General features: G+C 53.2%; 1 protein-coding gene across 5 annotated transcripts in view; it reads left to right on the forward strand.

The window, feature by feature from the left end:
* SLC7A1 (solute carrier family 7 member 1) overlaps nucleotides 1-18,006 on the forward strand; it is a 63,080-nt gene extending 45,074 nt beyond the window's left edge. For 3 of the 5 annotated variants that reach the window (XM_061434863.1, XM_061434866.1, XM_061434865.1), the window contains 10 exons: nucleotides 427-585; nucleotides 2,221-2,395; nucleotides 4,526-4,647; nucleotides 5,157-5,379; nucleotides 6,014-6,153; nucleotides 8,625-8,727; nucleotides 10,553-10,785; nucleotides 10,977-11,143; nucleotides 11,735-11,843; nucleotides 13,099-18,006. In XM_061434863.1, coding sequence (XP_061290847.1) covers nucleotides 427-585; nucleotides 2,221-2,395; nucleotides 4,526-4,647; nucleotides 5,157-5,379; nucleotides 6,014-6,153; nucleotides 8,625-8,727; nucleotides 10,553-10,785; nucleotides 10,977-11,143; nucleotides 11,735-11,843; nucleotides 13,099-13,202 — 1,535 coding nt within the window. In that variant the 3' untranslated portion in view covers nucleotides 13,203-18,006. The remainder of the gene's footprint in view (nucleotides 1-426; nucleotides 586-2,220; nucleotides 2,396-4,525; nucleotides 4,648-5,156; nucleotides 5,380-6,013; nucleotides 6,154-8,624; nucleotides 8,728-10,552; nucleotides 10,786-10,976; nucleotides 11,144-11,734; nucleotides 11,844-13,098) is intronic. The other 2 variants (XM_061434864.1, XM_061434867.1) reach the window with 1 other exon arrangement.
* Nucleotides 18,007-18,331: the final 325 nt, after the last annotated feature.

Consider the following 18,331-nt stretch of genomic DNA (forward strand, 5'->3'; position numbering starts at 1 on the left):
CAGGATTTCTTGTTACAGTGAAATAAAATAGGTAGAGTCAGTACTGTCAGAGCGCCTCTTGGTGGTCAGGATGGTGTTATTTTGTTAAATTTTACTATGATTCAGCTACACGTAGGTTCAAAACACATGGTACACACACACACACACACACACTCTCACACTCACACACACTCTCACACTCACACACATTTGTGTTGGTTGTGATGGAGAATGCATCTCGTCCCAGGCCCTACGTCTGGCTTCTCTGCAGACTCCAACCAGCGCTCCCTTCTTGGTCAGTACATCCTGGGGTGCGGCGGCTGCCGCGGGGTTCCCTGCTCCCCAGCACCCAAGGGCTGTGAGCCCCCGCGGGTGCTGCAGACGTTGACAACAGGCGCTGTGTTGACTGTTGCCTTCTCTTCCATCTGACAGTGTGTTTCTTGGCAGGTACCTCGAGCGTAGCGCGGGCCTGGAGCGCGACGTTTGATGAGCTGATTGGGAAGCCCATTGGGGAGTTCTCACGGAAGCACATGGCCCTGCATGCACCCGGGGTGCTGGCTGAGAACCCGGACATATTTGCCGTGATCATCATTGTAATCCTCACAGGTACAACCACATGTCGGGTGTGTCAGGAGGGGGACCAGGAGTCTGGGGTGAGGCTCAGGCTCCCTCCTTTTCTCTTTCTCCCATCCCCCCGTTTTCTTGTCTTCTTTAATTGATGCAGACATCTTTTTTTTTTTTTTTTTGTCAAAGTGGCTTCTCAGAGATTCACATAGGGTTGGCCTATTGAATAGGTTGAGTTGTGCGCTGTTTAATTAAGAGAGACTCTCAGGTGTTTGCATATTTGTGGAGTAGGATTTCATTAGGGCTGCAGGCTTTGTATAGAGGTGACCTAGGAATACAAGTTCTTCTGACTCAGCGGATGACCATTTAGAAATGAGAGTTGGCCTTTGTCAGCCAGGACGACATGGAGGAACCAGGCCCGATGCTCACTGCACCTTGGGGTTGGAGACAGCTCAGGTGATTTGCACCCAACCAGCCGGCAAAACACCTCCTTAAATAATGAAGTTTCCCCACAAAGTTGCTGGTACAGGATTTTTAAATTGCAGACAGGGCTTGAACACAGCTGATGGCAGCTTCTTCTTAGTGACATTGACCCGAGTCTCAGCCACCAAGTTGGGAGTTCTGTTAATATACCCATTAAGCAGAAACTCAGATAAATTCTCTTTTGAGGTTAGAAGATTTGGGATGGGTTTTAAAAACATCCGTGCCTTGTTTTACACACCATGTAATTGAAATCGTTCTGCACAGGGTCAGTCTCAGTGGTACATCTGGTCCAGCTGGCAGGAACATGGATCAGAAATTAAGTCTTCACGAGTGAGGTTTTCATAAGAACAGGAGGGTGGGAGGCTGAAGAACAAGCACAGCGGACTGTGATGTGTTCCCTGAATTGCTCCATGCCCTTCTAATGTCTGTATTTCAGAAATCAGTCTATGACGTAGGGCATCTTTTATGCTAAAATGTGTAAGAGACATCCAGTCAGATGGGTGGTCCCGTGTCACTGGGCGCCTTCCCTGACTCTTCCCTGGCCGAGGGTTCACCACAGATGTGTGTCCTGTGTTCCCCAACCTGTGCTTTTTCACCCAGTACTTTTTTATCTCGAGTTTTCGAGGTAGAGCTGGTCTGGCTCAGACGTTCTACGTGCACTGAGTCCCAGGAGGGGAACTCTGTGGCAGGACCCCCAGGTGGCCGTCACTGCGGACACTGCTAATACCCCACAGAGCATCTGAATGATTCCATGTCTGGAGAACTTTTTTTTTCTCTCGAGACACTGAACAGAGTGTCTCCTTGGAGGAAATGAACTCCTACTCACTGAGTGGTTCTCAGTGATGGAGGTTCGGGGAGAGCCTCCCTTCATTCCAGAGAGGGCTTTGCTATTGAGGGGCGCCATTGGCTCAGATGTCCCCAGCCCTGCTGTCCCTGGGGTGCTCCTGGTTGTTGTCTCAATTCCACAAGCTGGCTGGAAGTCCAGCCCTGATGGCTTTGTTCAACACCCCGCGGACTTGGGTTGTTTTGTTCCCTGCCTCTGGGATGAGAGTCACTGCAGCCTCGTTCTTCTTCGGAGGTTTGACACTGCTCAGATTCTTCTAACGTCACCTTCTCGTCCCCACTCCCCATCCCAGAGGGACTTGTTGGCCCGAGGTCAGCACTGAGGCTGTTTCTGTTTATGCCCTTTTGCAGGACTTTTAACTCTGGGTGTGAAAGAGTCAGCCATGGTCAACAAAATATTCACGTGTATCAACGTTCTGGTGCTGGGCTTCATCATGGTGTCGGGGTTTGTGAAAGGATCAATTAAAAACTGGCAGCTCACGGAGGAGGACTTCCGGAACACGTCGGGTCACCTCTGCCTGAACAAGTGGGTGTCCCTCTGACTCTGGGCGCCTGGGCCTGGTGCGGCTAGGGCGGACCTTGGCTACCACAACACAGTCCAGTACGGTCTCTGTTAAAAAATGTAATTTGAGCTAGGATATTTTGTCATTACCGAATTGTTTTTTTTTTTTTTTGCAGTCAGATAGCTGAGGGTGTCTCGTTTGTCTGAAATTTGTGTTTTCTTGCCTTGTATTTGACTGTCTGTTGTACGACACAGGAAGATGCTGGGGGAACAGCGGCATCTCTGGATGCTGATTCCAAAACCCTGCCTCGGTGAGGACCGTGGTCAGGCTTACTCAGTTGTCCCTGTTTCCCCGTATCCTTTTTGATGATGGAACTCTGAATTTCCTTTTCCGAAAGGAAGATTTTCCTCTGCGGTACCACGTGGATGCTGCTTTCTTTTGAAATGCCTTCCTATCTGATCACCTTGAACGAAGAAGTCGGTGGAACTTTTTATCTCAGGTGTTCTTCAGAGTAGTTTTTCAGAACAACTGAAGTTATCACAACGTGATGTTGACAACCTCTTTCACTACCACTCCACGGGGGTGTGTCAGCCCTGAGACGCCGTGGCCTCAGCGTCCTTCCACATTGGGCTCAGGACGCCCAGGGCTGGAAGCAGGTGACCGGCCGGCTCTCCACCCTGTGCCTTTGCAGGCCTCTGGGCAGGCCCTTACCAACAAGCTCACCTTGTTTCGGGAAACAAAAGCCAAACATTGGAATGGATCTCTCTGACCTTTTTTTTTTTTTGGTCAGATTTTTTGATACATGTTAGGGTCTTGGGATGGAGAACGGGGAGTTCTAATTTTGTTTACAATTCTGTTTTAATTGTGGCTAAAGGTTAAACTGGTGCTTTGAAGAGATCCTCCTAAAATGCAGTGGCTTTACAAGGATATCTCAGCTCCAGGAATGATCAGTTGGGGGTGGCTGGCCAGCGTGGACACATGCAGGCTTACAGGGGCCCGATCGTCCACCTCGCTGACCCATTATCCCCAAGGACACAGTGTGGTCAGAGCTGGGCTATGGGTGGGCACAGGCATGACCCAGCTCTCCCACCAGGGACCAGAGTGCAAGGACCATGCACTCAGATCTGGAAGATGTGTTCCTCCTGCCCACATCCCCCTGGCCAGAATCCAGCGGGGGACCGCGTTCAGCTGCAAGAGAGGCCGGAAAGCCGAGTGGTCACATGTTGCGTTGACCTCTGATTAAGGCCCGGGTGCCCGGCGTGTCCTCCGATGGCCTACTCTGTGGGCAGGCGCTTATCAGCAGCTGGTTCACTAACTGGAGCGCAGACAGGAAACGAACCCATGAAACTAGCTCTAACACCATACGGTCAACAGTTCAAACAAAAAGAGCCTTCCTTTTGGGGACGAAACATGACTATAGAGAATTGAGAGCTTTTAATAAGTCACTCCCCAGCATTCCTGAGTCTTGTTCGTGCCAAATTTATCAGTGCCCGTTAATTCCAGGCGGAGTAGAGCCAATTTGAAATACGTTTTGGAGTAACCCAGTCAACTTGGAAAGCTTCACGGGCCCCCTCACCAGTCACTGTGAGCCGGTAAAGAGTTGAACGGAGATGGCGCCTCTTGTCTCCTGGTTGTCTGTCTAGATTTAGTCTTCTTGATGTTGTTTTTTTTTTTTTTTAATTAATTAATTAATTTTATTTGGAGGCTAATTACTTTACAATACTGTAGTCTTTTTTGCCATACATTGACATGAATCAGCCACTGGTGTACATGTGTCTCCCATCCATACGGAACCCACCTCCCTCCCCATCCCATCCCTCAGGGTTGTCCCAGTTTGATGCATGACACAGGGCATTCATACTGTTCTGAAGAGACTGTTTCTGCCAGCTGATAGAATTTCCTGTCACTGGCCGTCCTTGTGCTCTGTGTCCCTGTGGTGATGACCCGTGCTGGCCTCTGGCCAGAGAGGCATTTGTTTCCCGGCCCCTCGATCGCCAGTGGGGTCCTGGAGTTACATCTGCCCACGGCCCTGGGACTGCTGTCCTGCCGGACGGGGGATGCTGCAGGGCCGGGCCTAGCTGGGCCTCAGGGTGGCTCCTCTTCAGGACCATGAAGCAGGGGGCTGTGACCCTGATGGCAGCTCTCTCTTTCAGTGACACAAAGGAAGGGAAACCCGGTGTTGGTGGGTTCATGCCCTTTGGGTTCTCCGGCGTCCTGTCAGGGGCAGCCACCTGCTTCTACGCCTTCGTGGGCTTTGACTGCATCGCTACCACAGGTAGGTCCACTGCCCTCGGGACACCTGGGCTTGCCTGGCCAGGCGTCTGATTCCCCTCCCCCAGGTATATGCATGCCTGCCGCCGCCCATTTGCTCCTGAGTGCCCGAGTGTGGATTTGCACCTTCCTGCCAATCCCCCTTTCATTGCTCCCCAAGTGGCCTGCCCGACAGGAACTTGCCTGCCTGTCCCCTGCGGGCCTGGGGTGACGGCACCGTGGCTGCAGCTGATGGCAGACCTCATATGCCCTCCGGGGGAGTGTGGCTACCTAGTCCAACGTTGTCCGGGCGCTCGAGGGGGCCGGGCTCCCAGCCTCCAGTGTGTTATCTTTTCCTCGCTGACCCTCAGCGCAAAGGCTGAGAGCACCTTCCCTGGGTCCGTGGGTGTTGTGGTTTGTGGTCTGAGGGCCTCTCCCCTGGGCTCCCCGGAGCCTGGAAGGGCCCTGGCCCCTCAGGGCCATGAGCTGCAGGGTGGTCTCAAGCCCTCTGGCTGAACTCCTCATGGCTTGCAGGGGAGGAGGTGAAGAACCCACAGAAGGCTATCCCCGTGGGCATCGTTGCATCCCTGCTCATCTGCTTCATCGCCTATTTCGGAGTGTCGGCCGCCCTTACCCTCATGATGCCTTACTTCTGCCTGGACAAGGACAGCCCCCTGCCGGATGCCTTCAAGCACGTGGGCTGGGAGGGCGCCAAGTATGCGGTGGCCGTCGGCTCCCTCTGCGCCCTGTCTACCAGGTGAGGGGCAGAGACGCTCGGGAAGGCAGGTGTGCCGTGACCACTCCTCTCTCCCTTTGAAGTAGAGCCCAACCCAGCCCTGATCGTGGGACTTCTCCCCTTGGGCTGCTCTCCATCAATCCCTGAGGCTGTCTTTGCATTACGGACATTTCATCTCAATAGCCCGAGGCCCACATTTCAGCATTGTCGGCTCAGCAAGGGCTGCTTCTCTTGTCCCTGACTGTGGCCACTGGCCGGACCAGGCCACCTCTGTGATGACTGTCTCCGGCCCTTATTTTGGCCATAAAGCAAAGGCTACCGTTAAAAAGGAGCAAGTGCCGCAAATGCCTTTTAACGAGAGTCATTTTGCTCTCATGCTTCCTGCTAGCTTGTACACACAGGAGGCATTTGTGGACCTCCAGGAGATCTTCATGAAGGCAGTGATGCTTTTCTTTTTGATTCAGCCGGAGATAATCGCAGGAATAAATGCAGAATGTCTCTTCCATAGAACTGTGTCTAGATGCCACGCTGGTTTACTTAGGCGTTTCCCACTCACGCACATGTGCAGACTTGCTGCAAGTGCTCCTCCAAGCTTGGTGTGTCGATGCCTTTATTCCCCCGAGCTTTCTTACGGTTCGCTTTTCCTCCCATCTAGTCTTTTAGGTTCCATGTTTCCCATGCCTCGAGTTATCTATGCCATGGCTGAAGACGGGCTGCTGTTTAAATTTTTGGCCAAAATCAACGACAGGACCAAAACACCGATAATCGCCACCTTAACCTCGGGTGCCATTGCCGGTAAGAACTAGAATGTCCTATCCAGGATTTTAACAGTTGGGTTATTACTCCCTAAGGAAATGTCTTGACCTGTGCCAGTCTGAGAGAAGTTGCGACTGGTCTTTTTAACATTTGGTTTTTACCCTTCGAGTCTGGTTTGTCACAAGGTAACTGAGTGCCTTTTGAGAAAAGGCAGATGCCAGTTTCACAGAGGATGTGATGGAATTCTCGAACAGGTTGCATTTTTCAGTGATTACCGTCTCACTGGACTGAGCTCAGCATGCACACTGTCCCTTCAGAGCTGTGTCTTTCCCCTTCCCCAGGTGTCCCTGAGTAGACCTTGGTGGGGTGAAGTCCTTCACGGTACATGCCGTGTCTTGTTGGTGCTGGAAACTCACCTTCCATGTGTCTTAGCTCATGAATTCTCTGGGAAGCGAGAATCCCTTATGATCAGCGTTTTATAAAACATGCCACCTCTTCCCCAGGGGACACTGGGGGTGTGATTGGACCCTGAGCTTATGGACAACAAACGGCAGGACGAGAGGAGGTGGATCTGACGGATCGATATCAGGTCCCTTGCCAAGAGGACAGAAGCGAGCGGAGGGCTGGAGAACCCTTGGGCCTCTGTGTGTGCCTTGAAAGCCAGGGAAGCCCTGGAAAGAGACTCTTGGTTTTCTGTTTCCTCTTTGAGTCGTGTTTCACAGCCCAGAGGCAGGTGCACAGAGGAGAGGCAGAGGCTCAGAAGAGGGTGTGAGGATGCACGCCCAGGGAGGACAGCAGTGGTTCTTGGTTCCCGGTTTGTGTTGGGGCCAGACTGGCTGGGTCCTCCCAGCCCATGTGTGGAGCAGGAGGTCTCCATGGTGAATGAGGACACATGCCAGCCACAGCTGGATCACAGGGACTTGTCAGATAGCCACAGGGGAGGCGTTTGACCCTCTTAATGAGTGAATTGTTAACAGCATCCACACCCTTAGCAAAATTTGCTTAGTTTTATGGGTCAATGTTGTTTAATGAAAGGAAGCCAGTTTTTCTTATTTCACACGCATGCTGTATGAGTCTGCATTCTCAAGCGTGATCACTGTGGGCAGGTTAAGTGACACCGTGTGTCAGTATATGATCCGTGTGTTTAAGGGATTAAGGAACTGGAAATAGCAAGTGTTTTTTCTTTTTTTTTCCAATATTTACATGTAATGTGATCATACTGAAGACTGGCTTTAATTTCCTTCCTGTGCTGATTAAGGGAGATGAAACTATAATCTTTAAAGCCACTGTAAAGTTCTTGTATTACCAGACCAAGGGTTTGCTCTTTTTATTTATTTGGTCAGAGTGATATATAAGTCTTTAGTTTTCTAAGAATCACCTCCCATGGAAGAAATTTGGCTCAGGTTTCTCTGAGTGAGGAGGACGTGAGCATTTGATACACACACAGTGGGTTTTCTAATTATCCAGTAGTCCCTCGCGGCTCTTTAATTCTGTTAGTTAACCTCAGTTTGAATTTGTTTTAGTTGCCATGGTTTGTGTGGATTTGAGAAGTATTTGTGGAAAAGTAATGGCTTTGTGTTTATATTTCAACTTGTGTTGATTGCATGTGATTTGAAAGTATCCCAAAGTAGATTCAGCCAAGTTATTTTTTAAGTGGGAAACTTGACACATATATCCACATAAATAGACGTGCATACACTTATAAAAATCTAGGAATGAAAAAAGAAATCTAGGAATGATTTTCCAAAAAGACTGCGTGTTTTGCTTTGTGTTAAGTGGGGTTGCGGTGAAGGGACTGGTATTGTTTGGGAATAACATCGCTTTCCATGCCCACATTCTGGGTTAGGAGCCCCTGTCAGCCCTCCCAGGGCACCGGACTTGCCCTCACCCAGCTCCTCATCATTGTTGCCTCCTGATGCAGGCTTCAGGTGGTATTCTTGGGAAGACCAAAGTTCAGTGGCATATACCTAGCACCCATTGACTGGTGTGCTCAAGAGTGCCATTGAATGATGGATGGGTGGACGATGGATGGATGGTGGATGGGTGGTGTATGGGTGGATGGATAGATGTGCATGTCTCTCTGTGAGTCTGCATAGTGTAGAGGAAGACATACTGCCCCAGAGCCATAAGAACCTAGCTCAGTGCCTGACTTTTCCACTTATTAGCTATGTGCCCTTACTTAGGTAAGTCTCTCAACATGTCTGGACTTTGCTTTCTCCATCTGTAGTGTAGGGATGGCTGGCAGAATTGCCATGGGGGTCAGCAGGGTCATGTTGATAAAAGTGCTCTCTCTATATAAATGTTATTTATTGTTACTGTCTGTTGGGAGCTGTGTATGTGGTTTAATCCCAAGCTTTCCTTCCTTTTAAGCAGTGCTGCCATGTTTCTTCATGGAAAGGGCTGGCAGGGGGAAGGGGAGGCTCTCCCTGGTGCCCTGGGTCACGGGTGGGTGGTGGCTCTGGCTGCCAGTGTGTTCAGGCCCGTCCTGATGTTCGTCTCCTCCTCCCCAGCGGTGATGGCCTTCCTCTTCGACCTGAAGGACCTGGTGGACCTCATGTCCATCGGCACTCTCCTGGCTTACTCTCTGGTGGCTGCCTGCGTGTTGGTCTTACGGTAGGTGTGGCTTTCTGGGTTCCAGGACAGAAGAGCAGACGCCCCCTGCCAGCTTCCTGCTACCAGTTCATGTTAACGGTTTATACGCTATAAACTTGAGACTGTGGATCGTTCCTTTGGGAACTGCATGGGAGAGGGTGGGACCTGGTGCTTGAAAGTCTAGTTATAGAGAATAGCCTTGAAAGGAGTCCGGGCTGGCTCCACAGCTGTCGCTCTCTCACGTGCTCTGATTTTTCTGGCTGGATGTCTGGAAGACAGAGACAGGTTATCAACTTGATGGCTGGGGGCTGGATCTTTGGATCAGAATTTTTGAAGGCTGAGGGTAACGATCTCAGTTTGGACTGGAGACTAGGGCCTGGCCCTGGTGGGCACAGGGAGAACTAGGGACACTGTGATGCTTCCGTGGAGGTGAGAGTCCCGTTACAGGGCCTGGAGAGCTGGGGGTAATGTGCAGGAAAACTCTCCAGGTTTTGCTTTGAGTCTCGTCCGGATGGGGCCGGCCCTGTGGAGGGCCATGACACAGCAGATCCGGGCCGGGGCTTGGTGTCCTGGGGTTCCTGGCCGCCACAGCACCCCTCTCTCCATGCTCACTCTGCTCCAATTTTCCTTTGCTCTGGGAGACAGGGCTCTGCTTCCTTGCTCCCAGGGGTGACCTCAGGTAGCATAGACATCCAGTGTGGTCTCCTGGCGAGAGGCCCCCTACTTTGCAGAGCTTTAATCTTGCCAAGTCATGGATTCCATCCCTAACATGCTCTGCAGCTACCGTCCCTGGGCTGAGCCTCAGTAGTGGCTCTGGAGAATCAGCTAGAGCTAGTGTTTCCGACCACGTGTTTCTTCCCAAGAGCTCAGTGCTACAATCTTCTCTGAGTCTCCCCCAACCTTCTTGTTAAGTGAGTCAGTGAAAGAAAAAAATGGTGAAGTATCTTCATACTCACTCGTAGATTATATGCAGAATAATGCAAAAGGACTGCCTGTTTTGAAGCTGGTGGAGGAGATTGGAGCTCTGTTCCTTTTGGCTGGGGAGATAAGTAGCCTCATTTAGAATGAATGCTTCACTTGCAGGTGGCTTGTGTCTTGGAAATCATGCCATAGGGTTGGTCCTTCACCCAGCTTTAAAGAGTTATTTATCCCAAGGCACTTAGAGTTTTTAAATAAATTGATCCAATTAAATCATGCAAATAGAATTTCTCAAATCCATCAGCCTGCAGACATGTTTCTCTGGCTCTCTGCACGGAATAGGATCCTAATATGATTGCTTTCTATTTCTGTCTGTATTTTAGCTTCCTACAACTGCAGTTTTGTTGTGAGTGGCCTCATATCTTAAGGGCTAGTGCTGCTTTTCAGAGTGAGAGAAACGGTCTTAGCATCTTCCTCTGGGCTGTTTCATGGTGGAGGTCAAGTTGCCTCAAAACAGAGACATAAAAGGAAGAAGGTGTTGCCCTGAGGCAGGAGTGAGGCCCAGGTCTCCTCTGTTTCTATTTGCAGAGAGTTAGTGGTAAAGAACCTGCCTGCCAATGCAGGAGACATAAGAGATACAGGTTCGATCCCTGAGTCGGGAAGATTCCCCTGGAGGAGGGCACGGCAACCCACTCCAGTATTCTTGCCTAGAGAATCCCATGGACGGAGGAGCCTTGTGGGCTGCAGTCCACAGAGTCGCAAAGAGTCGGACACAACTGAAGCATCTTAGCATACACACACGTATCATTCTGACCATCTTCTTCCCATTATATGCCTTGTGTCCTAGGCAGCTTCCCTTTGAAGGCTTACTATGAGTTAGGGTGTGTGTACTTCTGCTGAGTTAAAGCCTAATCTGATGGCTAAACAGTATGCTGTCTCACAGATATCAGCCCGAGCAGCCCAACACGGTATACCAGATGGCCAGGACTAGTGATGAGCTTGATCCAGTTGACCAGAATGAATTGGTGAGCAGCAGCGATTCTCAGACGGGCTTTTTACCAGAAGCAGAGAGGCTTTCTTTGAAAACCATACTCTCACCCAAAAATACGGAGCCTTCCAAATTCTCCGGGCTGATCGTGAACATCTCAACCAGCCTCCTAGGTAAGAGACTGCCCTTCCCTATGTGGTGTTTGGGATCCCGGGGGGACCACGATGTCAATTATTCTGCCCTAATTGGGATTGGTGCTCGCAGAGATGGAGCCCAACCCTCCTGGGGTTTTGGGAAGAACTGATCTGTCTGTGGGAACCTGGGGAATGACTGAAGTGTGGTTTTCTCTGTCTGTCCCTCTTAGCACTTCTGGTCATCACCTTCTGCCTGGCAGCTGTGCTTGGCAAGGACGCCCTGGTGAAGGGGGAGTTGTGGGCAGTCTTTCTACTCATGGGCTCTGCCTTCCTCTGCTCCGTGGTCACGGCCATCATTTGGCGGCAGCCCGAGAGCAAGACCAAGCTCTCATTCAAGGTAAACAGCTCAGCCTGACAGTTGGAGGGACCCACCCCTTGGAGACCATGATCCTGACTCTCCTGCAGGAGGCCACCCTGCTCTGCTGGGCTCCGGCAGGCCTGGGTGTGCGGAGTGAGGTGCTTGCTGGCCAAACTCAGGGGCATGTGAGCCGGGCACAGACAGTGCTGCTGAGAAAGGCTGGCCCCAGGCCCTTGGGTGGGGCAGTGCCCCGCATCCTGTAAGCTTTTCATAAGTAAACGTCTGCCTGGTGGATCGTGTGTCATTACCAGGCCTCAGAGATGACCAGGGCCTCTTCAGGCGTAGAGTCTACAAATAATAAGATCGTTCAGCAAGCTCAGAAGTGAGACGCAAGTTCACTGTGGCAATTAGTGTCGCTCGGAACAAACTCCCACCTGCGAGGGTTTGCCTGTGGGGTGTACTGGGGGTGCTGAGGGGATGGGGGTTGCCGGAGTGGGGCCTGGCACTCAGCCCCTCCCCACACAGCCCCGCCCGTCCAGATCAGGCCTGGGAGGGCGCGCCCCTCGGGTGGTTCTGCTGTCTCATGCTCTCTGCCCGTCACACCTGATGCTGTGCTGCCTGTCCCCGCAGGTGCCCTTCTTGCCAGTCCTTCCCGTCCTGAGCATCTTCGTGAACGTCTATCTCATGATGCAGCTGGACAAGGGCACGTGGGTCCGGTTTGCCGTGTGGATGCTGATTGGTACGTGAGGCGTGGGTTTCGAGGTGACCAGCACGTGGTGTCCCAGCATCTCTCAGGCCCCCCACTCACCCACTCGCCTCCACCCCGCTCATGCCCAGCAGCTCGTTGTCCTCTCTGCTACTGGCTGGCTGGCTTGCATCCTCCAGCTGCCCCCGTTTCCAATTTCAAAACACAGTGAAAACACGTGTAGTCAGTGGTTTTCTCTCTGACAGTGAGGAACACCTGGTAGGCTGTGGGTCCTCCCTCCCTCGTAGATAATTGTAAAGCCTTTGCCTGAACCAGCTATCTATTTGGGAAAGAGCTCAATGTTCAAAGAACCAGCCCATGAGTCTGCTGTTGACAGAGCACCACCTTCTTCACCCCAGACAGCATCATCTAGACAGCCCCGCCCTTGGCCCCCTGGGCTACAGGGACTGGCTGGGCCCGTGGAGAACTAGAGGTCCCCCTTGGGGCCTGGCCCTGCTTTGCACCAACCATGGCCCCTCTGCAGGCCTCCAGCAGCCTGAGCTGCAGAAATGGACCCAGTAGTGCTGGTGGCTGGGAGACTGGCCTGACTGGGCTATACCCCTGATGAGAGCAGTGGCCTTCAGGCTGAGTTATGGCCAAACCCCCATTCCCCAGTGACTGAGGGGTAGGGAGGTTAGCTCCCTGCCTCCCTGCAGAGGTGGGGGATGCCTGCTTTTGAGCGCCCTCCACAAGCTCCTCGGCTCCAGGACTGCTCTCCCTTGTCACTGGCACAAAGGTGGCACCCCGCCAGTGTCGGGGGCGGTAGTTAGGGGCATAGATCTCTGGGTCCCACCACAGACCCCCATGGCCCCTGAAACTCACCGGAATGACTGAATTGGTGGGTTGCATGAATTCCCACGTGACCTGGGTGTCTAAGCCACTCATGGGAAAAACAGAAGCTATAACAGACAGCGTGAGGAGCCCAGGGAGCCCTAGTGCCCTTGGAAACCCAGCTCAACTTCTGGAGGGTCTGTCCTGGCTCCTCCAGCAGCCGCAGGGCAGCCGCTCTGCCAGGTGGGCAGTGGATGAGGCAGAGGCACCAGCGCCCCTCCAGGGGTCCCCCCCAGTGGCTTGCCAAGCATGAGGCTGCCCAGAAAGATGCGCCTGCCTTTGCCAGCTGTAGAGGTGACCCTGCCGGAAGTCATGTGGGCTTACTTGGGGGGCAGGCTGCCTGCAGAGGCCTCTCGTGAGGCCCTGACCCCGGGGCCACCTCCCGGACTCACACCCCGTCTCTGCCCTTGGCCCACAGGCTTCTTCATTTACTTTGGCTACGGTCTCTGGCACAGCGAGGAGGCGACCCTGGCCGCCGACCCCTCAAGGACTCCTGACGGTCACTTGGATCATTGCAAGTGACACATGGGCCTGCCCCCGAGAGACCCCCGCAGCACCTTGCACCACCACCCCACCCAGCCCACGCGCCCAGAGCTCAACACAGTCCACGTGTGGCCCGTGGCCCCGACCCCCCGGCAGCTCTCTGCGGGGCCACTTGGCCAGGGCCGGGACTGGCCACCGCCTGCCTCCGAGCCTCCTCCCGGACAAGGACGGCAGCCATTCTCCTCGCCCATCCGGCACTCCGGCTGCTGCGGCCTTGGGCAGAACGGAGGTCACCTTGGGAGCCCGGGCCTCCATCCCGGGGGTGCCGTGCCGGGTCCCGTCCCTGCCTTGGCCCAGCCCCAGACAGCCGCCCCGGTGCCGGGTGTCTGTCCCCTGGCTGTGCCCATGCCCCGCCCCAGCGGTTTAGTTTACTGAGAGAGGAAGGCCAGATCATCTCCTCCTGCTCGGCCCTCTGAGCTGCCTCCAGAGGGTCGCTGGACTGTGACCGCCCCCTCCCTCCAGGCAGGGGGCTTGGCCCGCACTCTGCACACTCCTGCCAGGGGACCAGGCTCCCCCCTGCCAGCCCTCCAGCAGGTCCCTGCTGCTGCTTCGGCTGAGTCCTGAGTAACTGGAACGTGACACTATTTCTGTAGGACCTGCCTCAAAAGAGCGGAGCTTAGCTGAGTGCTCCCCATGGTCCCGGCTCCTCGCGGGGTCCTGCCCTCCTGCTGCTCATGGGTCTCAAGGTTACCCAGGCCAGTGTCCTCTCGTCTTGAGTGGCGCACAGCCCCCCCTTGCCCCTCAGCTGCCTCTGGCCCCTCATGCGTCTCATCGTCACATGGAGTCCTCCTGTCCCTTGGCTGTGAGTCGCCACGCAATCCAGCTAGTGCGTAATGATGATGTGGAAAACGGCCGAGTCGTTCCCTGAATCGTTCAGGGTGTGGGGTCCTGCCTGCAGGGGACGGTGTGGGGTCCCGTGCTGTCCCTCTCGCGTGCCCTGTGTGTCATTGGATGCTGCGGGTTGGTGACCCTAGGCCCGGACCCCTGCCTCCGTGATGACTGCGTGTCCCTGTGTACATGGCGCTCCCTGCCAATGCCCCAGGGACACTCCTTGGAGGTGGGCCGTGCCTTCCTTCCCAAGAGTGGAGTCAGGGGACGGAAGGGCCTGCATTGGCAGGAGGTGAGGGGGCTGGCATTTCTGACTCCACACAAAATGTAAATGCTGCTTGTGAAGCTTAGCTCCCATTATCTTCCCCCTCTGCCCTTTGACACAAAACTGGTAGAAAGAAGCCTGATAAACTGATGGCTCTTGGCTTTTCTCCCTCTGCCCCAGAAAGTTCTTGGAGGAAAAAAAAAAAATGCAAGAATGAGTGAAGCAGGGTTGACCCAGGTGGGTGAGGGCCCAGCCCCGGTTGCAGGCTTCGTCGTCCCCTCTGGTCACTCGTGGGAGCTTTATTCACAGTCTCACTTGCGAATCTTGCAAAGTGGGGACAAGAGCCCGAAGCTCGGGTTTCCAAAGAAAAGTATTTAGGTTTATGTAGCTGGTGCTGTACCCTATTTTGATGAATCTTAACTTATTTCGTTGAGGTGTTTTGGTTGTCTGCTCTCCTCCTGGGGCCCGCTAGCCACCTGTCTGTTGTCTGCTGTTCCCCACCGAGGCGGAGAGTGTAAGGGAACGAGGGTATCCAGGAAAGGTGGCGGGTAGAGTTTCTCTCACTTTTTTATTTCTGGCTGAAATTTCTGAGCCTGACCGCCCCCAGCAGACTGTGCACAGCTGACACTTGAGTCAGCTACACGCCTCGTCCTCCAGCTGAGAAGGTGTGTCTCAGCATCTCACGGGCAGCCTGTCCTGACAGATGGTCGCCCTCCTCTCCTGGAGCCCAGGGGCTGTGCCGAAATGCCCCCCATTGGTATCAGAAGCCCCCACCCTCCACGCTGGGCCAGAGCCCCATCTGAGGAAAGGATCCCTGGGTCATTGGACGGGGTTCAGTGACCCGTGCTTTTGTGAAGAGAGGCTTTCATACCGTTGCCAGGGGTTTCTGTGCGGGGGCCGTGCTGCCAAGAGACTGAGCAGTGTCTGCAGACAGTGGCTCTATCACACCCCCTCTGGGTTTGTAAAAACTTACCTGGCCCAAAATCGGGAGGAGGTGTAGGTGGGGTGGGGGGTGCCATGTCGGGGGGCCTGATTGCCCCTGAAATGTCCTATCCCCACCAGGGATGGGAGACATTGTTACCACGGCCTGCCTTCCTGTGCCTGAGATGGACACACGCGTATACACAGCGACAAGATACACAGACAACATACGTACATACACAGACACACATACACACATGTATATACACAGATAACACACATATGTATATACACATACATATACACACAGATATAACATACACATATGCACACTTTTCAGATATAACACATACACATATGCACACAAAAGTGTGAGACACACACAGAGACAACACACACACATACAGACATTACACACAGAGACATAACATACCACATAAACACACACACACACACACACACACAGAGGCAGAAAATAACCACTGGAAGTGCCCGACAGTCTCACATCTCAGCCCCGCCCAGACTCAGTTTCATGGCTTGGCTATTATTTTCCAGAGACACCCCCTGGGGATGTTGTGTCCTCGGTTCCCTGGGCACCAGCCCCAAATACTCACATTGGAAAGACCTGCTTGTGGGGAGGAAGTGCCCCTTCCCACCACTCGTGGGCCCCTCCCTGCACGTGCGTGACCTTGTGAAAACCCGGGATCCCCCGGGCCCTGTGTGGGAGAGTGAGGGGCGCAGTGTCTCTGGAGAATCAGCTGGGCCCGTGGGCGGGGGAGACGTGAGCCCCTGGGTGGGGATGGGACCTTTTGGGGGCAATCAGGACCCTGCACGGCCCCCAACCCCCGCTGCCTACACCTCCTCCCTGATTTTGGGCCAGGTGAGTTTTTAGAAACCCAGAGGGGGGGTGTGATAGAGCCATGGTCGAACGACTGCTGCTCAGTTGATACAGTATCAGCATCACTTGCATCTCCCCCGCTTTGGGTTTTGTTCCATTGAGCCCCTCGGTCTCCATCAAGTGATCGACCACCTGGTCCCGTGGCGTTTGGATACCCGCAGGTTGACTACAGCCTTGTGGGGCTTCTCTGCCCACCCTGAGCCCCCCGGGGCCCTTGTCACTCCCTTCTGCCCCTTGGTCACATCTGTTCTCACCGGGAGGGCTGCAAGCAGGAGCCTTGCGCTTGTGTTTGCTGTTTTGTGCATGGGGTGAGGGGGGGTGGGGAATGGGAACCCAGGCTGGGCTAGGTCTCCTCCCCGCCACCCCCACTACCAGGCGGGTACGGTGAGCTGACTGGGTCCTGCCTAGGATGGTGACTAGCCTGACATTGGAAGCAGATCCGTCAGCACAGGATGTGTGGACACAGCTTGTAAAAGCCACACCCTGTTGCAGGTGAGCCCACGGGTATTCGGGGGCCTCGCTGCTGCAGAGAAGAGGCCTGGCCCCGCGCCAGGGGTGGACACTCCACTTTGACACACTAAGAGCCGCTTGTTCTGTTGACCCCTGAGAACCACCCCCATGGAGACCAGAGGGAGCGGCTTCATGCCGGCCCGTCGCCCCAGTGTGTGAGTATGGACAGAGAGGCAGGGCTGTGGCATGTCCACGCAGGTGTGTGAATTCAACTTCAGATGGAACTAAATATGTGTTGTGTATAATTTTATGTATAATTTAAAATATATTAATATCTGTCTGCCTTGGTAATGAGAGCATTATGTAAGGCTCCTTAGTGGGAGCGAGATGTACAGTTTATCAGACTCTTGTGGACTTTTTGGGGGACAAAATGCTTTATTGATCCAGTGGTGCAAGAAGCTACAAACACTCCGTATCTCATCATCGTAGTTATGATGCCTAATGGGTGGTTAAGGCGAAAAAGAAAAAAAGTCAACTGACCTTCCTGTTCATCACTATGATCCAGTCTTTCTGTGCCCATTGCTTCACTGGGTGGCAGTGCTCTTTCAAGAGGAAGTGGACCAGCCAGGGGTCTCGGGGCGCAGTTCTCAGGAGCCCCCCCTTCTCCAGGACCACCCTGTGAACGTGCCAAACTGCTGGCTGAACACTCCACCGTGAGACCTCGGCTTGAAGTCCAAATGAGATTTCTCAGGGTCGGAGCATGGCTGGGAAGAGGCATTCAGGCCTTGTTAAATTATTAACAAGGTGTATATGATGTTGTGTTTCTTGATGACAAACTTTTTAAGTTTGGGACTTATTTTCCCATTGGAGAAGTTTATAATATCTATTTAAGATAAGTTTCCTGCTTACGTTGTGCCTTTAAGCGTGGATTAGTCTAAGGAGCACACAGGGGTGACAGTCTCCACGAGGGTTGGTTTATTGTCAAACCTGAAGGTGTGTGGGTTCTCCAGTGTACTTTTTCTTCTACTGAACATGGAGCCATTATTAAGAGGATTGTGTTTTTTATTATGTAAATTGTGTAATATTTTTTTGCTCGTTTGATGTTCTATTTTTCTAATAGTTTTCTTATAGTTTCTTATAATTGCAATACTAGATTTAGATTCTGACAGCTAACTGCAAATCAGATTGGCCTCTGCTGGTCCCCTCGCCGTCCCCCCATACCTCCCCCTACCCCCACGCCCCATTTTTATTTTAAGGACAAAAGTAGACGTTGTCCATTGCCTTTTAAAAATGTGAACCTGTGCTCTGTATCCCAGTTTTGCTGGTACATTGATGCCATAATAGTTCATGTTATAAAGTCAAACTTTGTTGGTACATCCCGTCATGCTTCTGCAAATCCTAATAAACTCCCATCTACGGCCCTGGCTGTCCAGTGCGGTCTTAGGAATTCTGGTAGCTATGGGAAGGGTGGTGAGGGGTTGGGGGGTGTGGCTTGGAGAGTCCCAGAGCCTGGTCTTTGCTTCTTGAATCTCACAGCCGGATGTTGCGTTGCCTCACAGCTGGGGAGGGGGGGAGGGGGGCGGAATCCGCAGCCAGGGGGGCCCCTGGATCATCTCCCTAACTGCCCACTCTTCCCAGGTCGCCTCGGGTTTGGGGCCCACAGATCTCCCCGCTACCCAGATGGTGGGGAATGAGGCTGCTGTCATCAAGTGCAGCAACACCCACCCCCGCCCCGCGACCTGTGCC

The sequence above is a fragment of the Bos javanicus genome, chromosome 12 (assembly GCF_032452875.1).
Source record: "Bos javanicus breed banteng chromosome 12, ARS-OSU_banteng_1.0, whole genome shotgun sequence".
In the NCBI taxonomy this organism is placed as follows: Eukaryota; Metazoa; Chordata; class Mammalia; order Artiodactyla; family Bovidae; genus Bos; species Bos javanicus.